The sequence below is a fragment of the Carettochelys insculpta genome, chromosome 4, assembly GCF_033958435.1.
Source record: "Carettochelys insculpta isolate YL-2023 chromosome 4, ASM3395843v1, whole genome shotgun sequence".
In the NCBI taxonomy this organism is placed as follows: Eukaryota; Metazoa; Chordata; order Testudines; family Carettochelyidae; genus Carettochelys; species Carettochelys insculpta.
In genome coordinates this window covers 49,690,010-49,712,705 of record NC_134140.1, presented here as the reverse complement: position 1 = coordinate 49,712,705, position 22,696 = coordinate 49,690,010, and the positions used below count along the sequence as shown (strand labels likewise).

The 22,696-nt window shown below is 45.6% G+C and overlaps 1 protein-coding gene across 2 annotated transcripts in view; it reads left to right on the top strand.

The window, feature by feature from the left end:
- Positions 1 to 22,696, top strand: part of SCFD2 (sec1 family domain containing 2) — a 287,532-nt gene that overhangs the window by 46,315 nt on the left and 218,521 nt on the right. For both annotated transcript variants that reach the window (XM_074992763.1, XM_074992764.1), the window contains exon 3: positions 4,597 to 4,724. In XM_074992763.1, coding sequence (XP_074848864.1) covers positions 4,597 to 4,724 — 128 coding nt within the window. The remainder of the gene's footprint in view (positions 1 to 4,596; positions 4,725 to 22,696) is intronic.

Genomic DNA, 22,696 nt, shown 5'->3' with positions numbered 1-22,696 from the left:
GCTACCTCTCTGCTACTATTCAGTTTTGTCAGGAGCATTGCTATATCAAAGCCCAAGCTCCTGGAGGCACGTGACTGTGAAAACTGCATATTACCTTTCTTTTTTAAAATGAAATTTTCTAGCCTCATGTTTGTGGAGAAAAGCAAGAAAATACGAACTCTCAAAATCCAGGATATTAAGACAATTTCCTCATATTTTGAGTCAGATTCACAATAGTTGCGTGCTCAGAATTGGTCAGGGGGAGTCTGAAGGCAAGTAGCCAGAAGAATAAAAAGAAAGGGAGGTAAGAGGATGGGGCCCAAGAATGGAAGCGCATGGGAGAGTGTGTTCCAATGAAGAAACTGTGAGGATGGGGATTATTGGGGCAAATAGTCAACCAGCAGAGGGGAAAGAATGTTTAAAATAAAATTATGTAAAACCTTCTCATGATGTACAATCTACATGGGCCCATAGAACAACTGAGGCACAAGGCAGAAACAGATGTGAAGCGACAGTGGCATTGAATGAGGTGGAGGACAACAGAAAAACATGCAGAGGAGGGAAAGGAAGGAGATGAGATCCAACCCTCACCTCCCAAGTACCATTGTAAATGATCACTAGCAGAAGATTTCCCATTATGCTACAGGCTGGGAACCCAGTTACAGCATTAATTCATTTTATAATTTGATAGGGATGCAGCTAAGTTCCAGACAAAAGTCTTGAACAAATCACATCCAAGGCTTTACCATGCTTGGGTAGTACGTTAGTATCCCGTGTACACTGTGGAGCACAAGTGTTGTAACAAGATCAAGGGATAACTTGTATTAACGTAACCCTGAGACACAGTTTAAAATGATAGATGTGCCTTATGTGATCGGTTCGAACAGAGTAAGTTACATTTTTATATGATGATGATATCTAGAAAGGAATTTAAGGAGTAAGCCCAAGCAATCCAGTAATCATAACTGTGAAGCAACACAGCAGTGCATTGGTTCAAGGAAGTTGCATTGAAGCATACAGTTAGTTACTCTTGGAACCTCTGAATAGTAACAGAGAGGAAGCCGTGCTAGTCTATACACTATCAAAACAAAAAGCAGTCAAGTAGCACTTTAAAGACTAGCAAAATGGTTTATTAGGTGAGCTTTCGTGGGACAGACCCACTTCTTCAGACCATAGCCAGACCAGAACAGACTCAATATTTAAGGCACAGAGAACCAAAAACAGTAAGCAAGGAGGACAAGTCAGAAAAAGATAATCCAGGTGAGCAAATCAGAGAGTGGAGGGGTCGGGGGGAAGGTCAAGAATTAGTTGGCTCAATCTAATTCTTGACCTTCCCCCCATCCCTCCACTCTGTGATTTGCTCACCTGGATTATCTTTTTCTGACTTGTCCTCCTTGCTTACTGTTTTTGGTTCTCTGTGCCTTAAATATTGAGTCTGTTCTGGTCTGGCTATGGTCTGAAGAAGTGGGTCTGTCCCACGAAAGCTCACCTAATAAACCATTTTGCTAGTCTTTAAAGTGCTACTTGACTGCTTTTTGTTTTGGAACTTCTGCTGTGTCTTGAATTCTAGTCCTTGTATCAAAAATCTTGTGTTATGAGAGACCAGGCTGGTGCTGGGCTGGCCATTGTGGTACTGCACTCAGATGGCCTTTGCACATGGGGAGTCCTGCATGGCTTCTGGTTACAGCATGAGAGGGCTGGGTGGTCTCTGGAAGTAGCTGTCCCCCAAGCCTCATTGGCCTGAGAGAGATGTGATAGTGTCCTCGAAATTAGAAATGGAGAGACTCACTAGGTCAGCCGGTCAGCTCCTCTGCTGATGGAGGATTGTGCTGTAAAGCAGACTTTTCTAGTGCTTTATCAAGGCTAATTTTTAAATTACTCAAGTGATAAGTCTCCTGGAGAGACTCTTTCCCAATTGACTCCAATCTTTGTCTGCTGTTTAACTTGGATTATCTCTCTCGGGCACATCCATGGAATGAAATGTTTGTTCTTTTATTCATATACACATATAGCATACACTCCCTTCCCCTACCCTGGTTAGCTGGGGGAGGCATTTAGTTTCTTTCCCATCATCCGCTTCTCACCGTGCCCCCTGCCAAATACAAATGGATTGTGGGATTGTTAGGCTGCCAATAGAGAGGTTGGAAACCACTGTCACCACCATATCATCAACCACTGCAACACTCAACATAACCAGATCATTACAGTGGACAGAGCACAGCACATTTTTCAACTTAACTACGAGTATTTCCTAAAACAAAAGTATTATTTCTGGCATGTATAAAACTTGTGGTCAGGGTCTCTAGAGGAAAACATCTGAGAGAAAACAGAAGGAAGCTGTTTCAAACAAACAAACAGAAAAACAGCCCAGTGAAGCAAATGTGTATGGATTTAACCCAAGGCAAATTTGTTCTGGTAAAAACACTGGAGCCATTTGTAATACAAGATATAGTATCTTAGGTGAGAGAGCATATCGATGAGGAAATGAGCTCAGATGAGAGAGAGAAAACATTAGGGATATGGTTATATTAGCAAGTTTTGCTGGCAAAACCCCAGTTTTGTGAATAAAACTCATGGAGCGTGCATGCACAAAATGGGATTTGTCGACAGTATCTCAACAAAACACGGCACTTTCGCTGGCAGCATTATGCCTCAAAGCTTGGAGGCATAACGCTGCTGTTGACAGATTGTGTCAACAAAAAAGCTGTATAATGCCCTCAGGGGGCCTTTCTTGACAGACAGTAAATCTATGACAATGGGCAGCCCTGTCTGCTATGCTTCCGAGTGCCTGTTTTGGCAAGAGAGCAGCCAGGCAGTCTGGCTGCTCTGTCGAGAGAGCGGAGCCTTCTCCTGATTTTGATTTTGTGTGTGGCCATGCTCTGTCAACAGAAGTTTTGTTGGGAAATTGCTTCTGACAGTAACTTCTGTTGACAGAGTGCTGTAGTGTAACCACAGCCTAGGTGTCTTTTACTGAAAGCTAACTGCAAATAATTTGAGCATTCTGTAGATACCAAAAACATAGACTGCTAAGCCTTATTGCATATGGTTTGTTTCTTGTATATAAGTATGAGGGTAATAAATAAAAGCCCTGAGATACGATACTCATGGTACCCAATCAGCACATCGCCTCCAAAATTTTACGAATGTTTGCACCAAGGTCCAGACTCCAACTTTGGAGTTAGAGTTTAGCTGTACTTTGGCTGCAGTATTTGAAAAACCTCAGATATATTTCTGAAGAGAACATCTGGGCTTTCTTGTTTGTTTTAGTTTATCTTGATATCTGTGGAAATATAAATATGTCTCTTGCAACATGCAAATATATGGTTTTAATATAGAAAATGATGGGGACTAATTTAGCTATAACCTCTTGAGAGAGAGCTTGGAGTCATTGTGGATAGTTCTCTGAAAACATCCACCCAATGTATAGCAGTAGTCAAAAAAGCAAACAGAATGTTAGGAATCATTTAAAAAGGGATCGAGAACAAGATAGACAATATCTTATTGCTTTTATATAAATCCATGGAATGCCCCATCTTGAAACCTACGTACAGATGTGGTCGTCTCATCCCAAAAAAGATATATTGGTGTCTGAAAAGGTTCAGAAAAGGGCAATACAAAGGCCGTGTCTACACTTGCCCCCTCCTTTTGGAGGGGGCATGTTAATGAGGTAGTTCAGAAGATGCTAATATGGTGCTGACATCAATATGCAGCACCTCGTTAGCGTAATGTCGACCGCCCACAATTCAAAAGTGCTGCTTTTGGAATGCACGCTGCCTGTGTAGCCAGGTTATTTCCTATTTGGTTTTAGGAAGAAGGGGCTTTCAAAATCAGCGGGTTGTTTCGAAAGGCCCCCATCTATACGAGTGGTGTACGTTCCAAAAGTGGCACTTTTGAATCATGGACGGCTGCCATTATGCTAAGGAGGCAGTGCATATTCATGCCAGTGCCTCATTAACGGCCCATTCTGAAAGGAGGGGGCAAGTGTAGACATGGCAAAGTGATTAGGTGGTTGAAACGGGAGCCATAAAAAAAGAGAGCGAGAGAGTGACTTTTCAGCTTAGAAAAAACGATACTAAGGTGGGCCATGCTAGAGGGCTATAAAACCATGACTGGTGAGGAAAAAGTGAATAAGGAAAAGTTATTTATTTGTTCCCTTAATGTAAGAACCAGGGGTCACCAAATGAAATGAATTGGGTGTCAGGTTTAAAAGGCCAGGACTTTAACAGGGGTTAAAAAAAAGAACTAGACAAATTCATGGAGTTAAGCTCCATCAGTGGCTGTTAGCCAAGATGGGTAGGAATGGTGTCCCGAGCCTCAGTTTGTCAGTGGCTGGAAATAGATGACAGGAGAGGGATCGTTTACCTTTTCTGTTCGCTTCCTCTGGGGCATCTGGCACTGGCCACTGCTGGAAGAGAGGGTACTGGGCTAGATGGACCTTTTGGTCTCTTCTGATGTCCTTAATCACAGTAACTGTTTTTGAAAGTTAATATTTAGTCTATATACTATCCATCCCATAGAAGTTACTGCATATGAGAACACATTTAAATTGTAAATATTACTGTGAACTTATTTCATTATGCAACAGGTGTTTAGTGTAACCCTCTTGGTTTCTTACAGTGAACCAGCTGCCAAAGCACTCTGGGAGTCCTTGATGAATCTCAAACAAAAGGAAGCTGTGATGGAAGTTAGGAGACACCTGGTGGAGGCTGCAAGCAGAGAAAACTTACCCATTAAAATGAGCATGGGTAAGCATTATGTTATATTCTTCACCACGTAGTATGGGGAATGTTTCAGTATCCATGCTTCCTTTGGTCTGAAGCATTTAAAGCCCTGGTGCCCAAATCTTTTCTGTCATTCCCCCTACCCTCCATGGAATGTGTCCATGCTTCCTTGACCTGGGAGTGGAACCCACGGGATGGGGGCTGGGAGCTGGTGGCCTAGAGCCAGGATTAAACCCTGTCTTCAACTATGGCTGGGGGTGGGGTGAAAGTGAAGCTGGGAGCAGAGCGGCGCTGGGTGGTTTTCTATCCCTGCCTCCCTGGGTAGTCTGGCCTGAGTCCTGCTGCACCCTCCCAAGCATTTCTCCACACCCCTCAACCCACTTCATGGAGATATGCCCCTTGGTTTCGAGGCCACAGCTTTAAAGGATATGCATTACTATCGAAATTCTTAACCCACTATCATCACTTCGTCCCTGGTGAATTTTGAGGCTGAATGAGAACAATTTGTGCTTGTATGCATGATGTAGTTGTGTTTTTTGGAGCTTAATGGTAAAAAATAAAAAAGGGGGGGGGTGTTGTTTTTTGAAAAAGATTCAAAAGCCTGTTAAATTGTAGAGCTATGTGGAAGATGATAAATACACTGACGCAAATGCTTAATCTTTTGCCTTTGTACTGTGAAGCATCACAGTTTGGGACATGTTTACAGAGTAGTCTGATGAGTTTCTGTTCTTGACAAGGAGACAGGCTAGTCAGCAGTAGAACTATTGGCATCTGTGCTGATCTCTCTCTCTCTTTTTATTTTTTTTTTAAAACTGAATTTTCTGTGAAGCAAGGCTACCGCTTAGAAAACTGAAAACAATATTTAAAAGTCTATGGACTCGGAATCCTTAGAAATATGCTCGCTGTGCGGCATGAAAGTTTTTCAACTTTTTGAATATATTATTCTCATTGGACCAAAATAAAGCAAAGAAACATTGAAATGCAAGAAGTTAATGGTAGGCTTGCCTATTTAAACAAGTCACGAAATACAAAAACAGATGAATCTTGTGATTAGCAACAACTCACTCATATATTCTCTATGCATCTGCTGTACAGTAAAACCATGAAATGTACAGTTTTGAATTGCGCTTAACTCACATTAATGCGAGTTAAGCGCAACTCAAAATTCTGCTCTCCCCCCACCACGGCCCTGCGTGGCCCCGGTTCAACCCCTCTAGGCCTGGGTTAATTCCCACTGTCATTGCTTGGGCTCTGCAGATGTTGGTAAATTCCAGTGGACTATACAGTGTCTTTTGCTGTTTAGGAGTAGTACCTCCATCTCACGTGTATTTAGAGTGGAGGTTTTGAGCTCTTTTAGGCCTTGCCTGATATTTAATACCATAGGCATCATTTTCCAACATGAAGAAAATCTCTTCACGCTTTGTCTTCTATCAGATGGGAAAACTGTTTTTTTTTTTATGCTTAACATAAGGAGGGAAATGCATTTGGAATCAAAGCTTTACATTCCAGTTGGTATTTCTGGAAAGTCCCATAGAGGGCAGAAGGCTGAAAAATGCCATCATGTTTGATACTGGCAGCGTGGGAGTCCTATTTCAGAGAGTATAAACTATAGTCTCTCATCCTTTAATATGTGTAAAGAAAGTAAAACAACTTCTGCTTCTTATAGTGCACTAAAATATCCTTTATGACTTACTGCTGTCAATCAAATCATTCTTGTGCCATCGTGTGTGTGCGTTTTCATATTTTTTCCAGACAGGCAAATACTAAGTATAGTAAAACTGAATTATCTAGAATTTGGATAACTGACATGCTTAATTAACTGGCACTTGCTCTGCCAGTGGCTGCTTGGCTGGGGCCAGCAGAGCTGGGCCATTTGCCACAGGGCCAGAACAGCCAGCAGCTTCAGGTCTGGCTGCCCAAAAGGTGCTGGAAGCAGCCCGGATGGGGCTGGGACTGGTGGTCGTGGGGCAGCTGCAGGGTTGGGGGCCAGTGGCAGCAGGGGCGGGGGCCGGCTGCCCAGCCTGCAATGGCAGCAGTCGGGCTGGTGGAGCAGGGCCTGTTGCGCCACTCCAATATCTGGCACATTTGATTATTCGGCGCACGCACGCACGCACCATTTCCTAGGGTTGCTGGATCGTAGAACTTCTACTGTACCAGCTTTTTCCTTTCTTGGATTAGTCTTATGTATTAGGAGCAGAGCACCTGTCATAGGAGCGCAGCTTTCTGTGTGAGACCCAGTCATCCAGAACCTCCTCGGGTTCTGCATCAATGCTCCTCCCCTATGGTGGGAGGAGAGTGAGAGATCTTATGAAACCAGCTATGGGAGAAGAAGAGTTGTCATTGTAACTGTTCCTGCACCTTCTGGCAACCACATTTCCTCCACTCTTGAAGCTGCAAGAATGAACAGCGGGAGAGAGTTCCGTATAAGTGCCAGGAGAGACAGAGAAAGGGAACAGACATCAGCCCTCCCATTAGCCAAGAGGGGGTGTGTGGGTGTCAGAAACCTGGCCTCACCATTTGGGCACTGCCTTTGAATCTCACTGGTGCTGGGATCCTTATCTGTGCTTAGCCTTCACTAGTATGCAAGCTTGAGTTTCATTTTAGTAGTTAAACCCAAGTCAAGTTTTCAGCATTAACAAGCTCAACGAATAATAAAGATGAAGACTGGTGAAGAGAATCCCAGGAGTCAGCAATTATCTATCAATCAACATTCATAAAAAAAATGTATAATTCTATTCATGCCTTATTAACCACTACATGTCTTCCACTTCGATACCAGGAAACCCTTTCTTACTAGCCTTTCTGAGTGCTTCACAGCAAAGCTGAAACCAAAGTATTGTACTGTCTAGAAGCAGGTTTATTCCACTTATTGCATGTTGGTTCCCTGACACTGTGGGACCTGGGGCGTTGGTGGACCTCAGTGCCTGCTCTTCTCTGTCTGTGTAACACCGTAGTCTGCTCTGTACATTGTAATGCTTTGGTCTCAGTTCAGTTGTTTGGTTTGTTGTATGAGTGCTAGGTGAAATTGGTGTCTGATACTATTCAGGAGATCAGACTAGATGATCTGGTGGATCCTTCTGGCCCTAAACTCTGAAACTGAGGCTGCGTTTACAGTATGTGATAAAATTGAGTTTAATTCAGTTAGCTGGATTTTGCCACATGACTGTCTTCACTGTGAAGACCATTAGCTCGATTTTGGGTGCACTGATCTCAATATTACACAATCACAGTTACCTGACTGGTATAGCATCAAGCTCAAATTCAGAAGTTCGATTAAATGTAAATGTGGAAGTGTCACGTCTTAAAAGCGAATTTATTAGCCTCCAGAGGTGTCCCGTATGTAACCCATAATGCCCTTTGGTGTTCCTCTCTGACTGCTGCTCTCCAGTAACAGGAGGAGCCTGAATTTCCAGGCAGAAGCAGCAAACTGTTAGCTGTGGACTCCTGTTAGTATGAGAGTCTGAGAAATTACTTTTCTTTCTATGCTGTTAGCAGTGTGAGTGCATCTACCCATTCAAAATAGCCCCTGCAGGGAGTTCATGGTTCTGCCTGTACCACGTGTCAACAAGGCTGTGCTGGGGGTCGTGCTTGAATAACACGCCAAGAAACTTCTTCTCGGCGGTTTACATTTTAGCGTGAACCCTCTTGCCTCCCCCACAGGTGCCATGCAGTCCGAGTCTGTCCCACGTTCAGCCACATCACATGGGTGGCCCTCCACCCAACCCAGTAAAAGGAGATGTGCCTGCCGTTCGGTGCTGACAATTTTGCCAGTCATGCAGGAAAGAAAGTCTGGGCTTTGCTGCTGCCGTGGGGAAGTCTCCCCTGCTGGCTAAAGGGCGTGGTACTGCTGCCAGGGAAGGAACAACTCAACTGATTGATTGATTGTCCACGGACCCCACTCCCCGCCTTGGCCCATACCTGGGCTTCCTGCTGTCATCGGGGAAAAGTCTCCCCAGTGGCTAAGGAGCTTGCTGCTGCCGTAGGGGAAGGAACAACTCAACTGGTTATCCACTGACACCAACTCCCCACTTGCCCCATATCTGGACTTGCTGCTGGGGAAAAATCTCTACCCTGGCGGCTAAGGGGCTTGCTGCTGCCTGGAGAGGACCACTTCAACTGGTCATCCAATACCACACATCCCCCTTGGCCCATACCTGGGCTTGCTGCCACAAGGGGAGAACCAGATATTCCTTTTTTTCCCCTGCACTTTTCTATCCTCTTTCTTTTAACTTTAAAAAATAGTCTGGGACCCTATGTTAAGACTCTCCCCAACACCAATATAGTGTATGGGGAAACCAAAAATTCTTTCTTCCTATGTTCTTCTCAATGTAAGAAACATTCTGGGGCCCTGCATTATTTTCAGCAATAACATTTCTGCAATGATGGGAGGTGGAATGCTCAGTGGATGGCCAGTTGAGAACTCAGTCGTATGGAAGCCTTACAGTGTAGTGGAAAGCCACATGCCCTTTCCATTAAAAATATAATGAATGAGGAAACAAAAAATTCTTTCTTCCTGCATTCCTCTCAAATTAAAAAGCCTTCTGAGCCCCTGCATAATTTTCAGGGATCTCATACATGCAATCATCAGTGTATGTCCAGTTGAGAATAAGTAGCTGCACCCGTGTTGTCAAAGTAATGTGTGGGGAAATCAACAGTTCTTTCTTCTAATTTTGAGTGTAGTCGGCATTATTTCCAGGGATTGACATGTTTTCAGGGATCAGGAGGGGAATGATGAAAATGCAATGGGGGAAGATGATGTCAAGACCAGCGAGCATACTCAGAATGCTACGGAGATGAGGGAACTGTGGGATAGCTTCCCACAATGCACTATTGCAACAGTCAATGTTAACCAATGTGTGTGTGGCAGCAATGACTCGACTTTGTGGGGAGCCTGGTCTGAATTAGAAAATCAATATAAATTTGAATTTACCTCGTAGTATAGACGTAGCCTAAGTATTGGAGAACTTTGGAAACTACTTTCTTCTTGCATGCATAGAGTCCCTGTGCTGCCAGTGTCCCAAATGATGTCATTTTTCAGGAAAATCTCTGCCACCTGTAGGAGACTCATTATTGTCTCCTTAAGCTTTCATTTGAAAGTTCTGGGCACCATTTACCTTTTGAACTCGCAAGAATGGATTGAGCAAAATTGCTGGTACCTTCCTGTTAAGGGCTTGTGTATGGTTCCATTACAAATCCCTAACTGTAGGGAATTCTGACTGAGCTGTTAAAACTGCCCTGAGGCTACAGCTGAGTGAATTACAGGAGTCTATTGAAAGGATTGGAAGGATAGGTTAAATCCTCCTCTGAACGGCACTGTTTTAACAGATTTTTATTCTATAGGGATTAATGCTTTAGAGAAGTGATAGGAAACAACTCTGAGAACATTTTCCTGAGCTGAACAGGCAAGGTGTGCAGTGTTTTTAAGGTTTGTTTTGGTCATGCAACGTTACCGCTGGCAAAAGCGTCATCAGGTTTGAGGAGAGCACTTCTGGAACAGCTGGAGACTTTTGCAAGAAGCCTGAACGTAGGAAAAAGTGAAGCAGGGTGCAGTGAGCATCTCTAGCTGAATCTTCTGGGAGCTCAGAAAGCAGCATAATTCTAAGGGGACGAGAGCTCCCTGACATCTACTGAGGAGTTTTGTTTTCTCCCATGAATGTTGCAGTCACCTTATGCTGTTGTTTCCAGGTAGTAGGTATGAGCTCTTTAGAGAGTGTGTGCCATTTTCAGATGTGTTTGTTCCCCCCAAAAGAGGTCAGAAAGAACATTGGCCTCTTAAAGTTGCTGGTAGCAACCACATTGTCCAAGACAGATATTGTGCCACAATTTTACAATGTCAGGGTCAGATTCCTGTTCAGCTGACTTCCTAGAAAATACTTAAGAAATCTTTATCGATAATACTGATGCTTCAAAGTAGCATCTGGATGAACTTCGGATATCTTTGCCAAAGGAAAACTTGAGGTCCTGGGGAACCATCTCACAGAAATAGACAAAGAGTGGGCCTTTGATGGCCTACTGTAGGCCAAACATGTGAGTCAGCCTTGCTTCTCCATAGGGGAGCCAAATGTGATTTTTGTAGGAACTGCTAGAATAGGGAAAAGGGATATCCTTTTATCCATATGACTCTGCATCTCAATTTAAAGAGCATATTTTATTTTCTAAGATTAATATCTGAGAAGAGACTTGAAGGAGGAAGACTAAGGTCTACATACTATTTTAAATTGGGACCACTGTTTTATTTTTGACTTTTTATGCTATATTTGGATTATTTATGAATGGTTTTAGAGATGACTGGTGAGGTAATATCTTTTATTGGACCCATTATTGTTAGTGAGAGAGCTTTCAAACTTATGTAGAACAATGGTTTGGGAGTTACTACTAAGATTTAATTGTAAAGTGTTTTTACACTCCATGTGCAAAAAAGGTTATTTAGTTTTAAAAGTCTTAATATGTTGGGGTGTTCAGTAATGTTTTTTTACCATTTGTATTTTTTGTTATGAATTTCTTGTTCATTGTGATTTTTGTTTATTGCAGTACACTGAATACTAAGTGTGTTTCAATGGGTGCACTAAAGCCACGGGGTTGAGATTATTATTGTGGCAACAGATCAGAGAATTGTTGGAGTTGCTTTAGTTAGTTCTGTCTGTTTTGGATGTATTTCCCAGAGCAGTTCCACCTAGTTTCTAAAGTCCAGGTGCAACTCTGGACTTTTCATTTTGGTTGGTTGGTCTGTTTTTATTAAGAATTCCATAAAATATATAAACTATTTGAGAACCATTTGTACTGAAATGCATGGAGTACTATACTTCTTTATTATTTAAAATAGTAAATGAAAATGAAATTGCTTCGTCCTACTTCTCAAATAACTATGAGTGTTTAGTAGGTTAGCACTGTTAGGTTATGTCCACACTATAAATTACTTTGATATAACTTACTTCATTCCAGGGTGTGCGTAATCCCTGAGCAATGTCAGTTATACTGACCTAAGTGCTGGTGTGACCCGTAGTATGTAGATGGGATAGCTTCTCCCACTGACCTAGCATATGGCTCTTTTGGCAATGGGAGTTGAGACGTCTCTCCTGCTGGCTTTTAACATCTTTATGTAGAAGTGTTACAACGGCACAGCTACATTGGTGCCGTTATGCCACTGCAGCTACTGTAGAACAGAAATAGCCTTAAATGCTAAGAGAAGATGAATATTGTACAGGGCAATTCTGATTGGCTGGTGGGTGGGTAACAGTCATTATTTTCTGTACAGTAGGGTCTTGACATTCACAAGTGGCACATTCGCGAATTCAATTATTCGTGAGTGGCCTCACTTCCCTAGGGCCCTGGGGCGTTGAGCACTGGTGGCTGCCATGGCTTCCCCAGGGTCAGAGCACTGGCAGCCGCCACCTCCCCAGGGCCCCGGGTGGGGAGCACCCATGGCTGCCACTTCTTGGGACTCCAAGCCCCCCCCCCCCCCCCATTCATGAGGGTTCTGAACACTGAACCCTCGCAAACATTGAGACCCTACTGTATTTTGGTGCAATAAACACATTGTAGCTTTTATAGAAAATCATTCATTTAAATTAAACAATTTTAAAACAGTCTGTTTTCAGCAAACCTTTTGTTGAGATCATTTTGAAGGTACTGTATTTATTTTTTTGTGATATGCAAGGAGAATGACGTCATTTAAAAATCAGCGTCCGATGTAGCGTGCTTTTACTTAAGAACATAAGAACATAAGAACGGCCATACTGGGTCAGACCAAAGGTCCATCAAGCCCAGCATCCCATCTGCCGACGGTGGCCAATGCCAGGTGCCCCAGAGAAGGAGAACAGAAGACAATGATCAAGTGATTTATCTCCTGCCATCCATCTCCTGCCCTTGTTATGAAGGCTAGGGCACCATACTTTATCCCTGGCTAATAGCCATTTATGGACCTAACCTGCAAAAATTTATCAAGCTCTTTTTTAAACCCTAATAGAGTCCTGGCCTTCACAGCCTCCTCGGGCAAGGAGTTCCACAGGTTGACTGTGCGCTGTGTGAAGAAAAATTTCCTTTTATTAGTTTTGAACCTACTACCCATCAATTTCATTTGGTGTCCCCTAGTTCTTGTATTATGGGAAAAGGTAAATAATTTTTCTATATTCACTTTCTCCACACCATTCATGATTTTATATACCTCTATCATATCGCCCCTCAATCGCCTTTTTTCCAAACTGAAAAGTCCCAGTCTCTCTAGCCTCTCCCCATATGGGACCCTTTCCAAGCCCCTAATCATCTTAGTCGCCCTTTTCTGAACCTTTTCTAATGCCAATATATCTTTTTTGAGGTGAGGAGACCACATCTGCACGCAGTACTCGAGATGTGGGCGTACCATAGTTTTATATAGGGGAAGTATGATATCTTTTGTCTTATTATCGATCCCTTTTTTAATAATTCCTAACATCCTATTTGCCTTACTAACTGCCGCTGCACACTGCGTGGATGTCTTCAGAGAACTATCCACTATAACTCCAAGATCCGTTTCCTGATCTGTCATAGCTAAATTTGACCCCATCATGTAGTACGTGTAATTTGGGTTATTTTTTCCAACATGCATTACCTTACACTTACCCACATTAAATTTCATTTGCCATTTTGCTGCCCAATCACTCAGTTTGCTGAGATCTTTTTGTAGTTCTTCACAATCCCTTTTGCTTTTGACTGTCCTGAACAACTTGGTGTCATCTGCAAACTTTGCCACCTCACTGCTTACCTCATTTTCTAGATCATTGATGAACAAGTTGAACAGGATCGGTCCCAGGACTGAGCCCTGGGGAACACCACTAGTTACCCCCCTCCATTGTGAAAATTTACCATTTATTCCAACCCTTTGTTTTCTGTCTTTTAACCAATTCCCGATCCATGAAAGGACCTTTCCTCCTATCCCATGACCACCTAATTTACATAAAAGCCTTTGGTGTGGGACCGTGTCAAAGGCTTTCTGGAAATCTAGGTATATTATGTCCACTGGGTGCCCCTTGTCCGCATGTTTATTAACCCCTTCAAAGAATTCTAATAGATTAGACAGACACGACTTCCCTCTGCAGAAACCATGCTGACTTTTGCCCAACAATTCGTGCTCTTCTATGTGCCTTACAATTTTACTCTTTACTAGTGTTTCTACTAATTTGCCTGGTACTGATGTTAAACTTATCGGTCTATAATTGCCAGGATCTCCTCTAGAGCCTTTTTTAAATATTGGTGTTATATTGGCCGTCTTCCAGTCATTTGGTACCAAAGTGGATTTAAAGGATAGGTTACAAACCACTGTTAATAACTCCGCAATTTCACATTTGAGTTCTTTCAGAACCCTTGGGTGAATGCCGTCTGGTCCTGGAGACTTGTTACTATTCAGCTTATCAATTAATTCCAAAACCTCCTCTAATGTCACTTCAATCTGAGTGAGTTCCTCAGATTTGTTGCCTAAAAAGGCTGGCTCAGATTTAGGAACCTCTGGCTTAAAGTCAAATTGTTTTTAACAGACTTTGAGAATATCATTTATGACTGGTAAGTTAGCTGCAGCTATATATTACAAGTTCCATTCTGGAGTTAGGGACCCACTTAATCCGGAGGAGAAATGTTACTGCTTTTTCCTCTTCAGTAGAAGTGCTTCTTCTTGCCTAATCCTGACTTCTTCTCTGACCCAGTTACTAATCCTGTGTATATTTTAGTGAGCCTTTCACTGGGATGGTCCCCAATTCTCATGTTGAAAGCTGTGCTATTAACATGTTACTTGGCAGTAAAAGAAAGCCTGCTACAAATATCTTTCTGTTGTCTCAAAACAGCTTTGTTTGGCAGTTTTAACAGAGGATGGTAAATCTAGATTGAATCTGAATCCCTTTATTGTTTTTATTGATGTAGTGAATGATCAAAGTTGAAACACCAGTACTGTAACAGAAACAAAGTACTTTCTGTTGTTACTTTATCCTTCATTAATTGAAGGAAAGCCTTTTCAATTTCTTTCTATTAAAGTATACAGAATACAATGTGAAAGTTCAAGTTAAAGAAAAAAAAATGGAGAGCCCAGAAGAGACCTATACTAACTACATAGTCCAGCATCAGGCATTGCAAAAGATGGTGGGGTCAGAATCCTGTAACTCCCTAAAATGGTGTGGTAACTCCCTGAGTAAAGTTTGAACTGAATTTACAGATTTTGAGGGGGGTTGAAACATACGTGAAGAATTGGCCTGGCCTCAGGGAACATGAAAGAATAGCCTGTGAGGTAATTGAGGGAAGGTTGGGGATAGTCATTAGCCTGGGGGGGATTTTTTCCTGTGGAAAATTGATCTGGAATTCTGTTTAGAGAGTAAACCAGCAACTTTTCACTGTGCTGGGGAAGTGCAGTGTCTGAAGCAGATGTAGACTAGGAAACAGGCGTTTTAAAGAACCTCTTTGCATGACATTTACTAATATGCTATTTCTAGAGACATCATCAATCCAAAAATATTGAAGTCTCAATACTATCAAGTTGAGGGATTAAACAAAATTCAGGAATATCTATAATACTTTTCACAAAGATTACTGCATTACTGTATCATAACATTGCAAACCACTGCAAATTATTCCTTATGAAGAGGAATTCTGGCTGACTGGCTTTCTTCTGCTGCACATCTAAACCTAAACAGTGTTGACATAGCTTTCCATGCAATATATAACCAGGGCTGTCCCTGGGGGCATGCAGGGCTTGGGGCAATCACCTGTATGGGGCTCCCCTTAACATTTTTATACAGGCAAGGAAGCCCTCATACAGCTCTATCATCTTGCAGACTTCCCCTTGCCCTGTGTGTATCTTCATCCACATATATGGATGTGGATAGCAGTGGCTCATTTTTACAGATACAAATGCGGACATGGATGCAAATTTTGTATCCATGCCGGGCTCTATCCAAAAGGATGCCCTTGCACAGGTCTCATACTATGTTCTTTCAGAATGTGAGTACGTACATGGAATCATAGTTGTCATCGCCAGCTTCAAATGGGAGGAGATTATATAAACATAAAGACTGCTTCCTTCCCAGCCCAAGATTCATGTGGAAATAGAATTTGGTGGCTCTTCATCGAGTGTCCCCGTGGGTGCTCCACAATTGGTGTGTCGGGCTCGCCCGGCGCCACAGATCGCAATTCTTACAGCAGTTTCTCCTGGATCATGCACGCGCCGCTCCCTTGCGCATCCCCGGCCACGTGCGCGATCCGGTCCCCGCCAGTTCTTTCTCAACCGCCATCGGCTGCAGATGGAATCCGCTCAGGCTACGGCCAGAGTCAGATTAGACAGTGTTTCTACGTGTAAATTGTTGTTTCCTTTTTTCAAAAAAAAAAAAAAAAAAAAAGGATCGAGAGGAGCGGAGAAGAAGAGTGGACGTGAAGGCCAGTAGGCCGCCTGCTGCCCTGCAGTCCAGGGTCCGCAATTTGGGTAAACAGGCATGGATAAGGTGCTAAGTACCCTATTAACAGTAAAAGACTCACCGAGATGGCTTCTTCAGACTTTAAAAAGTGTGAGTCCTGCCGTGAAGCTATGCCGGCCTCCAATGGGCATAGTGAATGCATCCGATGCCTGGGGGAATCACATGTTACCCAGAAGTGTTCCCGCTGTGCTAAGCTCACAGCCAGGGCAAGAAAAGACAGAGAAATGCATCTTAAAATGCTCTTGTTTGATAAGGCCCTCCAGCCAGACGCGCCGGAGAGGCAATCAGAAGGCTCTGGGTTCCACAAAAGGAAGGCATCTTCTCTGACCCCCTCGGTGCAAAAACGGAGGAAGCTCTCCCCAGCTTGATCCCTGCCGGCGGTCTCAGCGAGCGGGACGGGCGGAACACACAGCCCCCAGCCGCATATTCAGGCAAGCGGCACCACGGCAGCGCACGTGGCAGAGGCTGAGCCTCCGATTACAAAACAGCCGGCACGTGCAGGGCCTAGAGCGGCGGCCAGGCCAGCGCAGGAACCGGGGGCACCGCCACAGGCAGCACCGACCCCTGCGGCACCAACGGTGCAGGGCCAGCAGGCACGGAGCCCACAGGCACCGGAGGACGTTATCCACGCGGCACCGCAGCTGAGCGGGCAGAGTGCGGCGCCGACAGCGGGGCCGAGATCCCCGGTGCGGCAGGGGGCGGTGCCAGCCCCGCAGGGGAGGGGAAAGGCAAGAGCCAAAACCCAGCACCGCAGCCCTTCTCTGGACAGGGCTGCGCTGCTGCTAACAACAAGCTCTCCCCCTGTGCTACACATGCCGCCCAGAAGGCCTGGGTCTCCACTGGCCCATCCAGAACCTCCTTCTCCGTTCCTCCAACCAATGTCACCATGGCTCGGGCCACCTTCGCCCTTTCTAGGATTGGATCCGCTGGAGTACTGTCACAAACCAGTGTCACCGCTATCTGTGTCATCGCGGAGGTCTCGCTCTCCCAGACATCGGGGGTACACACCCCGAGAGTGGTCCAGGTCTCCGTCCCCGGACCCGTGCCTGTGCTGCCATGGTTGTTCCTATCATGCTGGACACAGACACCCCAGGCCTACGCCCAGGGGCAGGTCCGCCCCGGCCAGCCAATACCCCCGTGGACACTCCCGGGCGGGGATGGAAACTCAGTTATCTCAAGGGGAGTTAATTTTAGAACCCCGAGACTTTCCTTTGCAACCCTCCAGCGAGCAGGTACACCATCGACTGCAGGAACCTGAGAGTTCGAGGGAGGTTTACCTTAGTGGTTCCTCCTCATCCCCCCCAGATGAGGCCATGGCCCCTGGGGATGTCGCTCCCCCGGATGACCTTAAACAGTTTCAGGAGCTGTTTAAAAGGGTGGCTTTCACGCAAGGCATTCAAACGGCAGAAGTGCAGGAGAAACATCACAAACTCCTGAAAAATGTGAGACCCCCGGCTTCATCCAAAATTGCTATCCTGCTGGACGAAGCCATTATGGAGTCAGCCACTACCATATGGCAGACTCTGGCCTCTGTTCCGCCTATGAATAAAAAAGCGGACAAGAAGTACTTTGTCCCGGCAAAGGGCATGGAGTTCCTCTTCAGTCACCCACAACCGAACTCACTGGTGGTCGAATCATCCCAGCAGAGGTCAAAGACTTTTCAGTACAAATCGGGGGGGATCGGACAAAGATGCCAAGAAGCTTGAGCTGTTTGGCAGGAAGGCATATTCCTCTTCCACCCTGCTATTGAGAATGGCAAATTATGCGGCACACCTAGCAAACCATAACTTCGATAATTACTCCAGGCTTACTTCTCTCATGGATTCACTTCCGGAGGATAAGAAGCCAGTGTTAAAGGCAATTGTGCAAGAGGGCTACGCCGCTTCGAGGACGGGAGTCCAGACCTCCCTGGATGTGGCAGATACGGCGGCACACTCAACGGCTACAGCAGTGGTCATGCGTAGAGAATCCTGACTCCAGACATCGGGCATCCCGAGGGATCTACAGGCGAAGATCGTGGATCTTCCCTTTGACACGCAAAAGTTGTTTGCAGACTCAACCGACTCGGTCCTCCACTCCAGTAAGGACTTGAGAGCTACACTTAGAGCCCTGGGTATTTATACCCCTCCATATAGGAAGAAAAAATATTACCCTCAGCAAAGACGCTACCCGTACCAACCACAGCGTGCACAGTATCAACGGGGCTACGACCAAGGGCGACATCAACAGCAGCAACAGTACAGAACTCCCAGGCGACGTTCCCAACAAAGCCGTACACCCTCAGGACAGGCCCAAAGGCAACAAGTTTGACGGGCATGTCGAGGGCTGCACTATCACTACCATCGCGCAATGCCACTCTCATCTCATGTTCCATCATCGCCTCAGACCATTTCGCTCCCAATGGCAAAAGATCACCGCAGACAAATGGGTTCTGGAGATCATAGCCATGGGTTACGCAATCCCCTTCCAGTCGCTCCCACCGACGAAGCCTCCCTCCAGGCCCCACCTCCGGGACGCTGCCCACGAGGCGAAGCTCAAGCAGGAGGTGGACCATCTTATGTTCATAGGGGCGGTGGAAAGAGTGCTGGAACAATTCCAGGGGAAAGGGTTTTATTCATGCTACTTCCTCACAGAGAAGAAAACAGGAGGCTGGAGGCCCATCTTAGATCTTCGGGGCCTCAACCACTACTTGCACAAGCAACGGTTTTGGATGATTACAGTCGCCTCCATACTCACGGCACTTGATGATGGAGATTGGTTTGCAGACCTCGACTTACAAGGTGCTTACTTTCATATAACGATCCACCCGGCACACAGGCGCTTCCTCCGCTTCATGGTCGGCAAGGAACGCTTCCAGTACAGGGTTCTTCCGTTCGGCCTCTCCTCGGCCCCCAGAGTCTTTACCAAAACCTTGGCAGTGGTGTCAGCCTACCTGCACAGACGGGGTATTCATATTTCCATACCTGGATGACTACCTACTGAAAGGAGCCTCGAAGACAGAGGTCCTACGCATGATATGCATCACAGCGGACACGTTTGCTTCGCTGGGCCTAGTCGTCAACCTCGCGAAGTCAAAGACTGACCCCACACAGGACAGAGTTTATGCGTGCCCCTATGAACTCTATATCACAGCAAGGGTGTATCTGCCCGAGGCCCACTTTCGCGTCATCAGTACGCTGGTGCAAGTCATTACATACAGCCCCATGGTGCCAGTCTTAACGTGCTTACAGCTGCTGGGCCATGTGGCGGCAGCAACATTTGTGGTACAGAATGCCAGATTGCACATGCGAAGCCTACAGCATTGGCTGGCGAGCGTCTACAAACCGGCATCCCACGCCGTTCACAGGGTAGTGTCGCCCACAACAGAGGTGTGCAGATCCCTGGCGTGGTGGGTAAACCCCAAGAACTTGCTAGCAGGGATGCCCTTTCACCAACCAGAAATTTCTATTTTTCTTACTACCGATGCCTCCCACATAGAATGGGGAGCGCACATCGGTGACAAGGTGACGCAAGGGCCGTGGTCCCCTGCGGAACAGTCACTGCACATAAACATACTAGAGCTCAGAGCAGTGTTCAATGCCTGCAAGCATTTCCAAGACCACATATGTGGCAAAGTAGTCGGGATCAATACAGACTTATACCTCCACTATGTTTTACATAAATCGACAAGGAGGAGCCCGATCCCGTGCCCTATGTGCGGAAGCAGTCCGACTGTGGAACTGGTGCATCGCCAACATTACGTTGAAAGCCTCGTACTTGCTGGGTGCTCACAACGTGAAAGCAGGTCAGCTGAGCAGGCACTTCGCACTCACGCACGAATGGCAAATCCACGCCGATCTGCTACAACTGATCTTTCATACACGGGGGTTTCCCCAGATCGATCTGTTTGCCACACAGCACAACAAGAAGTGTCCCCAGTACTGCTCCAGGGCAGGAGTGGGGCGGGGGTCCCTGGGGGACTCATTCATGATTCCATGGAGGGGCCACCTACTTTACGCGTTCCCCCCCAACAGCGCTTATCCACAAGGTCTTGCAGAAAGCCAGAAGGGGGAGAGCTCGCATGATACTAGTAGTCCCAACATGGGATCAGCAGCAATGGTTTCCCTTGCTTCTGCGCATGTCAGACCGTCCACCGCTCCCCCTACCGGTGGCGCTGGACCTACTCACGCAGGCCCAGGGGTCCGTAGTGCACCCGAACCCTCAGAGCCTGCGCCTACAAGTATGGCTAATCCGTGGCTCAGCTCCTTAGAAAGTACATGCACGGAGGGAGTACAACAAGTCCTGGAAAGTAGCCGAAGGACCTCCACCAGGAAGGCTTAGAAGCAGAAATGGACTCAATTCACAGCCTGGTGTTCCGCCAAACAGTTAGCTCCCCTTGCTGTTCCTGTACCAGTAATACTTGAATACTTATTGGACCTCAAGAGGGATGGACTTTCATTATCCTCGCTAAAAGTCCACCTCGCCACTATATCAGCCTTTTGGCATACAGAGGAGGGGCCCACGGTACTTGCCCATCCTGTCGTTACCAGGTTCTTGAAGGGGTTGGTAAACCTGTACCCCCCTCGGAAACCGCTTCCTCCATCGTGGAACCTGGACCTGGTGCTCAGCACGCTTACGGGTCCACCTTTTGAACCATTAGCCACGGTTCCCCTAAGTCTCCTTACGATAAAAACAACCTTCCTCCTTGCAATTACGTCAGCTCGCAGGGTCAGTGAGCTTGCAGTTATGGCAATGCCGCCCTGCACAGTATTCTCAAAGGAGGCGGTAACCTTAAGGCTGCACCCAACCTTTGTTCCAAAAGTTTCATCAGAATTCCATCTTAACGAGCCAATAGTTTTACCCTCGTTTTACCTGAAGCCTCACAGCTCCAGCAAGGACGCATGCCTGCATCTCCTGGATGTGAGAAGGGTGTTGGCCTTCTACATAGGCAGAACTAAGTCCTTCCGGAAAACAGACAGGCTTCTAGTCTCTCTCGCTCCCAGGTCAAAAGAAAAAGGTCTCTCTTCACAGAGAATCTCGAAGCACATTGTATCCTGTATAAAAATGTGCTACGAACTTCGAAAGACTCCTTTGCTGGCCCTGCCCAGGGCTCAGTCCACCAGGGCGGTGGCGGCGTCAACAGCCTTCTTTAAGGGCATTGCATTGAAGGACATCTGTAGAGCGGCGACCTGGTCATTCTATGACACTTTTGCCAAGCATTATGCCCTACATCAGGTATTCCAAGAGGATACCCGCGTCTCGACAGCGGTCCTCTCGGAGGCAAGCTGCACATAAACCGATTACCCGCCTCCTTTCTTGGGTTACTGCTGGGTAGTCGCCTATTGTGGAGCACCCACGGGGACACTCGATGAAGAAAGAGAAGTTACTCACCGTAGTAACGATGGTTCTTCGAGATATGTCCCTGTGGGTGCTCCACCACCCGCCCATCCTCCCCGCTTCGGATCTCTGTCTAGTGTTTTTCAGGAGCATCTGAGGCAGTTGGTCAAGGAACTGGCGGGGACCGGATCGCGCACGTGGCCGGGGACGCGCAAGGGGGAGGCACGCGCCGGCACATGCGCAATCCAAGAGAAACTGCTGGAAGAATTCCGATCTGTGGCACCAGGCGAGCCCGACACACCTATTGTGGAGCACCCACAGGGACACATCTCGAAGAACCATAGTTACTATGGTGAGTAACTTCTCTTTTTCAACCTTAGTAATTCATTTCCTCAGTCAATACATCTTCCTCTGAAGGCCTTTTCACACACATCTTCTGTTTTTTCAGTTGATCTTCTTCTGATGCATCTGAAAGGCTTAGTACATAGGACGTTCTGCATATTCGTTAATGGTTTTTCTTTTATGCGCAAATGTGTATAGTCATGTTTAAACATATCTCCATGTACCTAGAAATGTGGAATTCTCCTGAGTAGCTCATGTGTGCAAGGCTAAGTACAGCTCACTTTTTCAATAAAGTAATATTTAAAGTTGAAGTGCTTCCTATAGAGATTTGCATAGAATTAAAAGTCAAAACTATAGGAAGCAACATGATCGAATTTTTAAAAATCTGTTCTTTCACATTAAGGTTGCACACACTGGCTCAAAGTGTACAATTTGTGTGGATCACTTGGACCTTAAAACACTAATCTTGATCTTTTTTTCCTTGAAATAGCATTTTTTCTTACTTAAAATGCCACTGTTTTTTGTTTGTAATTTCACAGCATAATTGGTGCAGGTCCCACAGCTATGCTTATACTAGAACAATATTTGCTTTAGTTTGTTTGTGTAAAACAGAAAACAAATGTACTAGTGCTTCCAGTCCAACAAGCATCTTTAGAGCCTGGCTTCCGAGAACCAACGTCTCCTTCCTATCTCCCAGGCACCTTTCTAACAGGTTAGCTATGGGCATGTCTTTCTCACTGATTGGACTCCCAAAAACACAGAAATACTTGTTTTTGGAAAAGTTTTCCTTACCGTGTGTGTGCCCAGTTTTGGGATGTATTCCAGTGACTTATTATTGTGTACTGATAGCTGGCTTGATAAATTACCAGTGCCCTCTAGAGGAGCATAAGAACTAAGATGTTTTTGCAT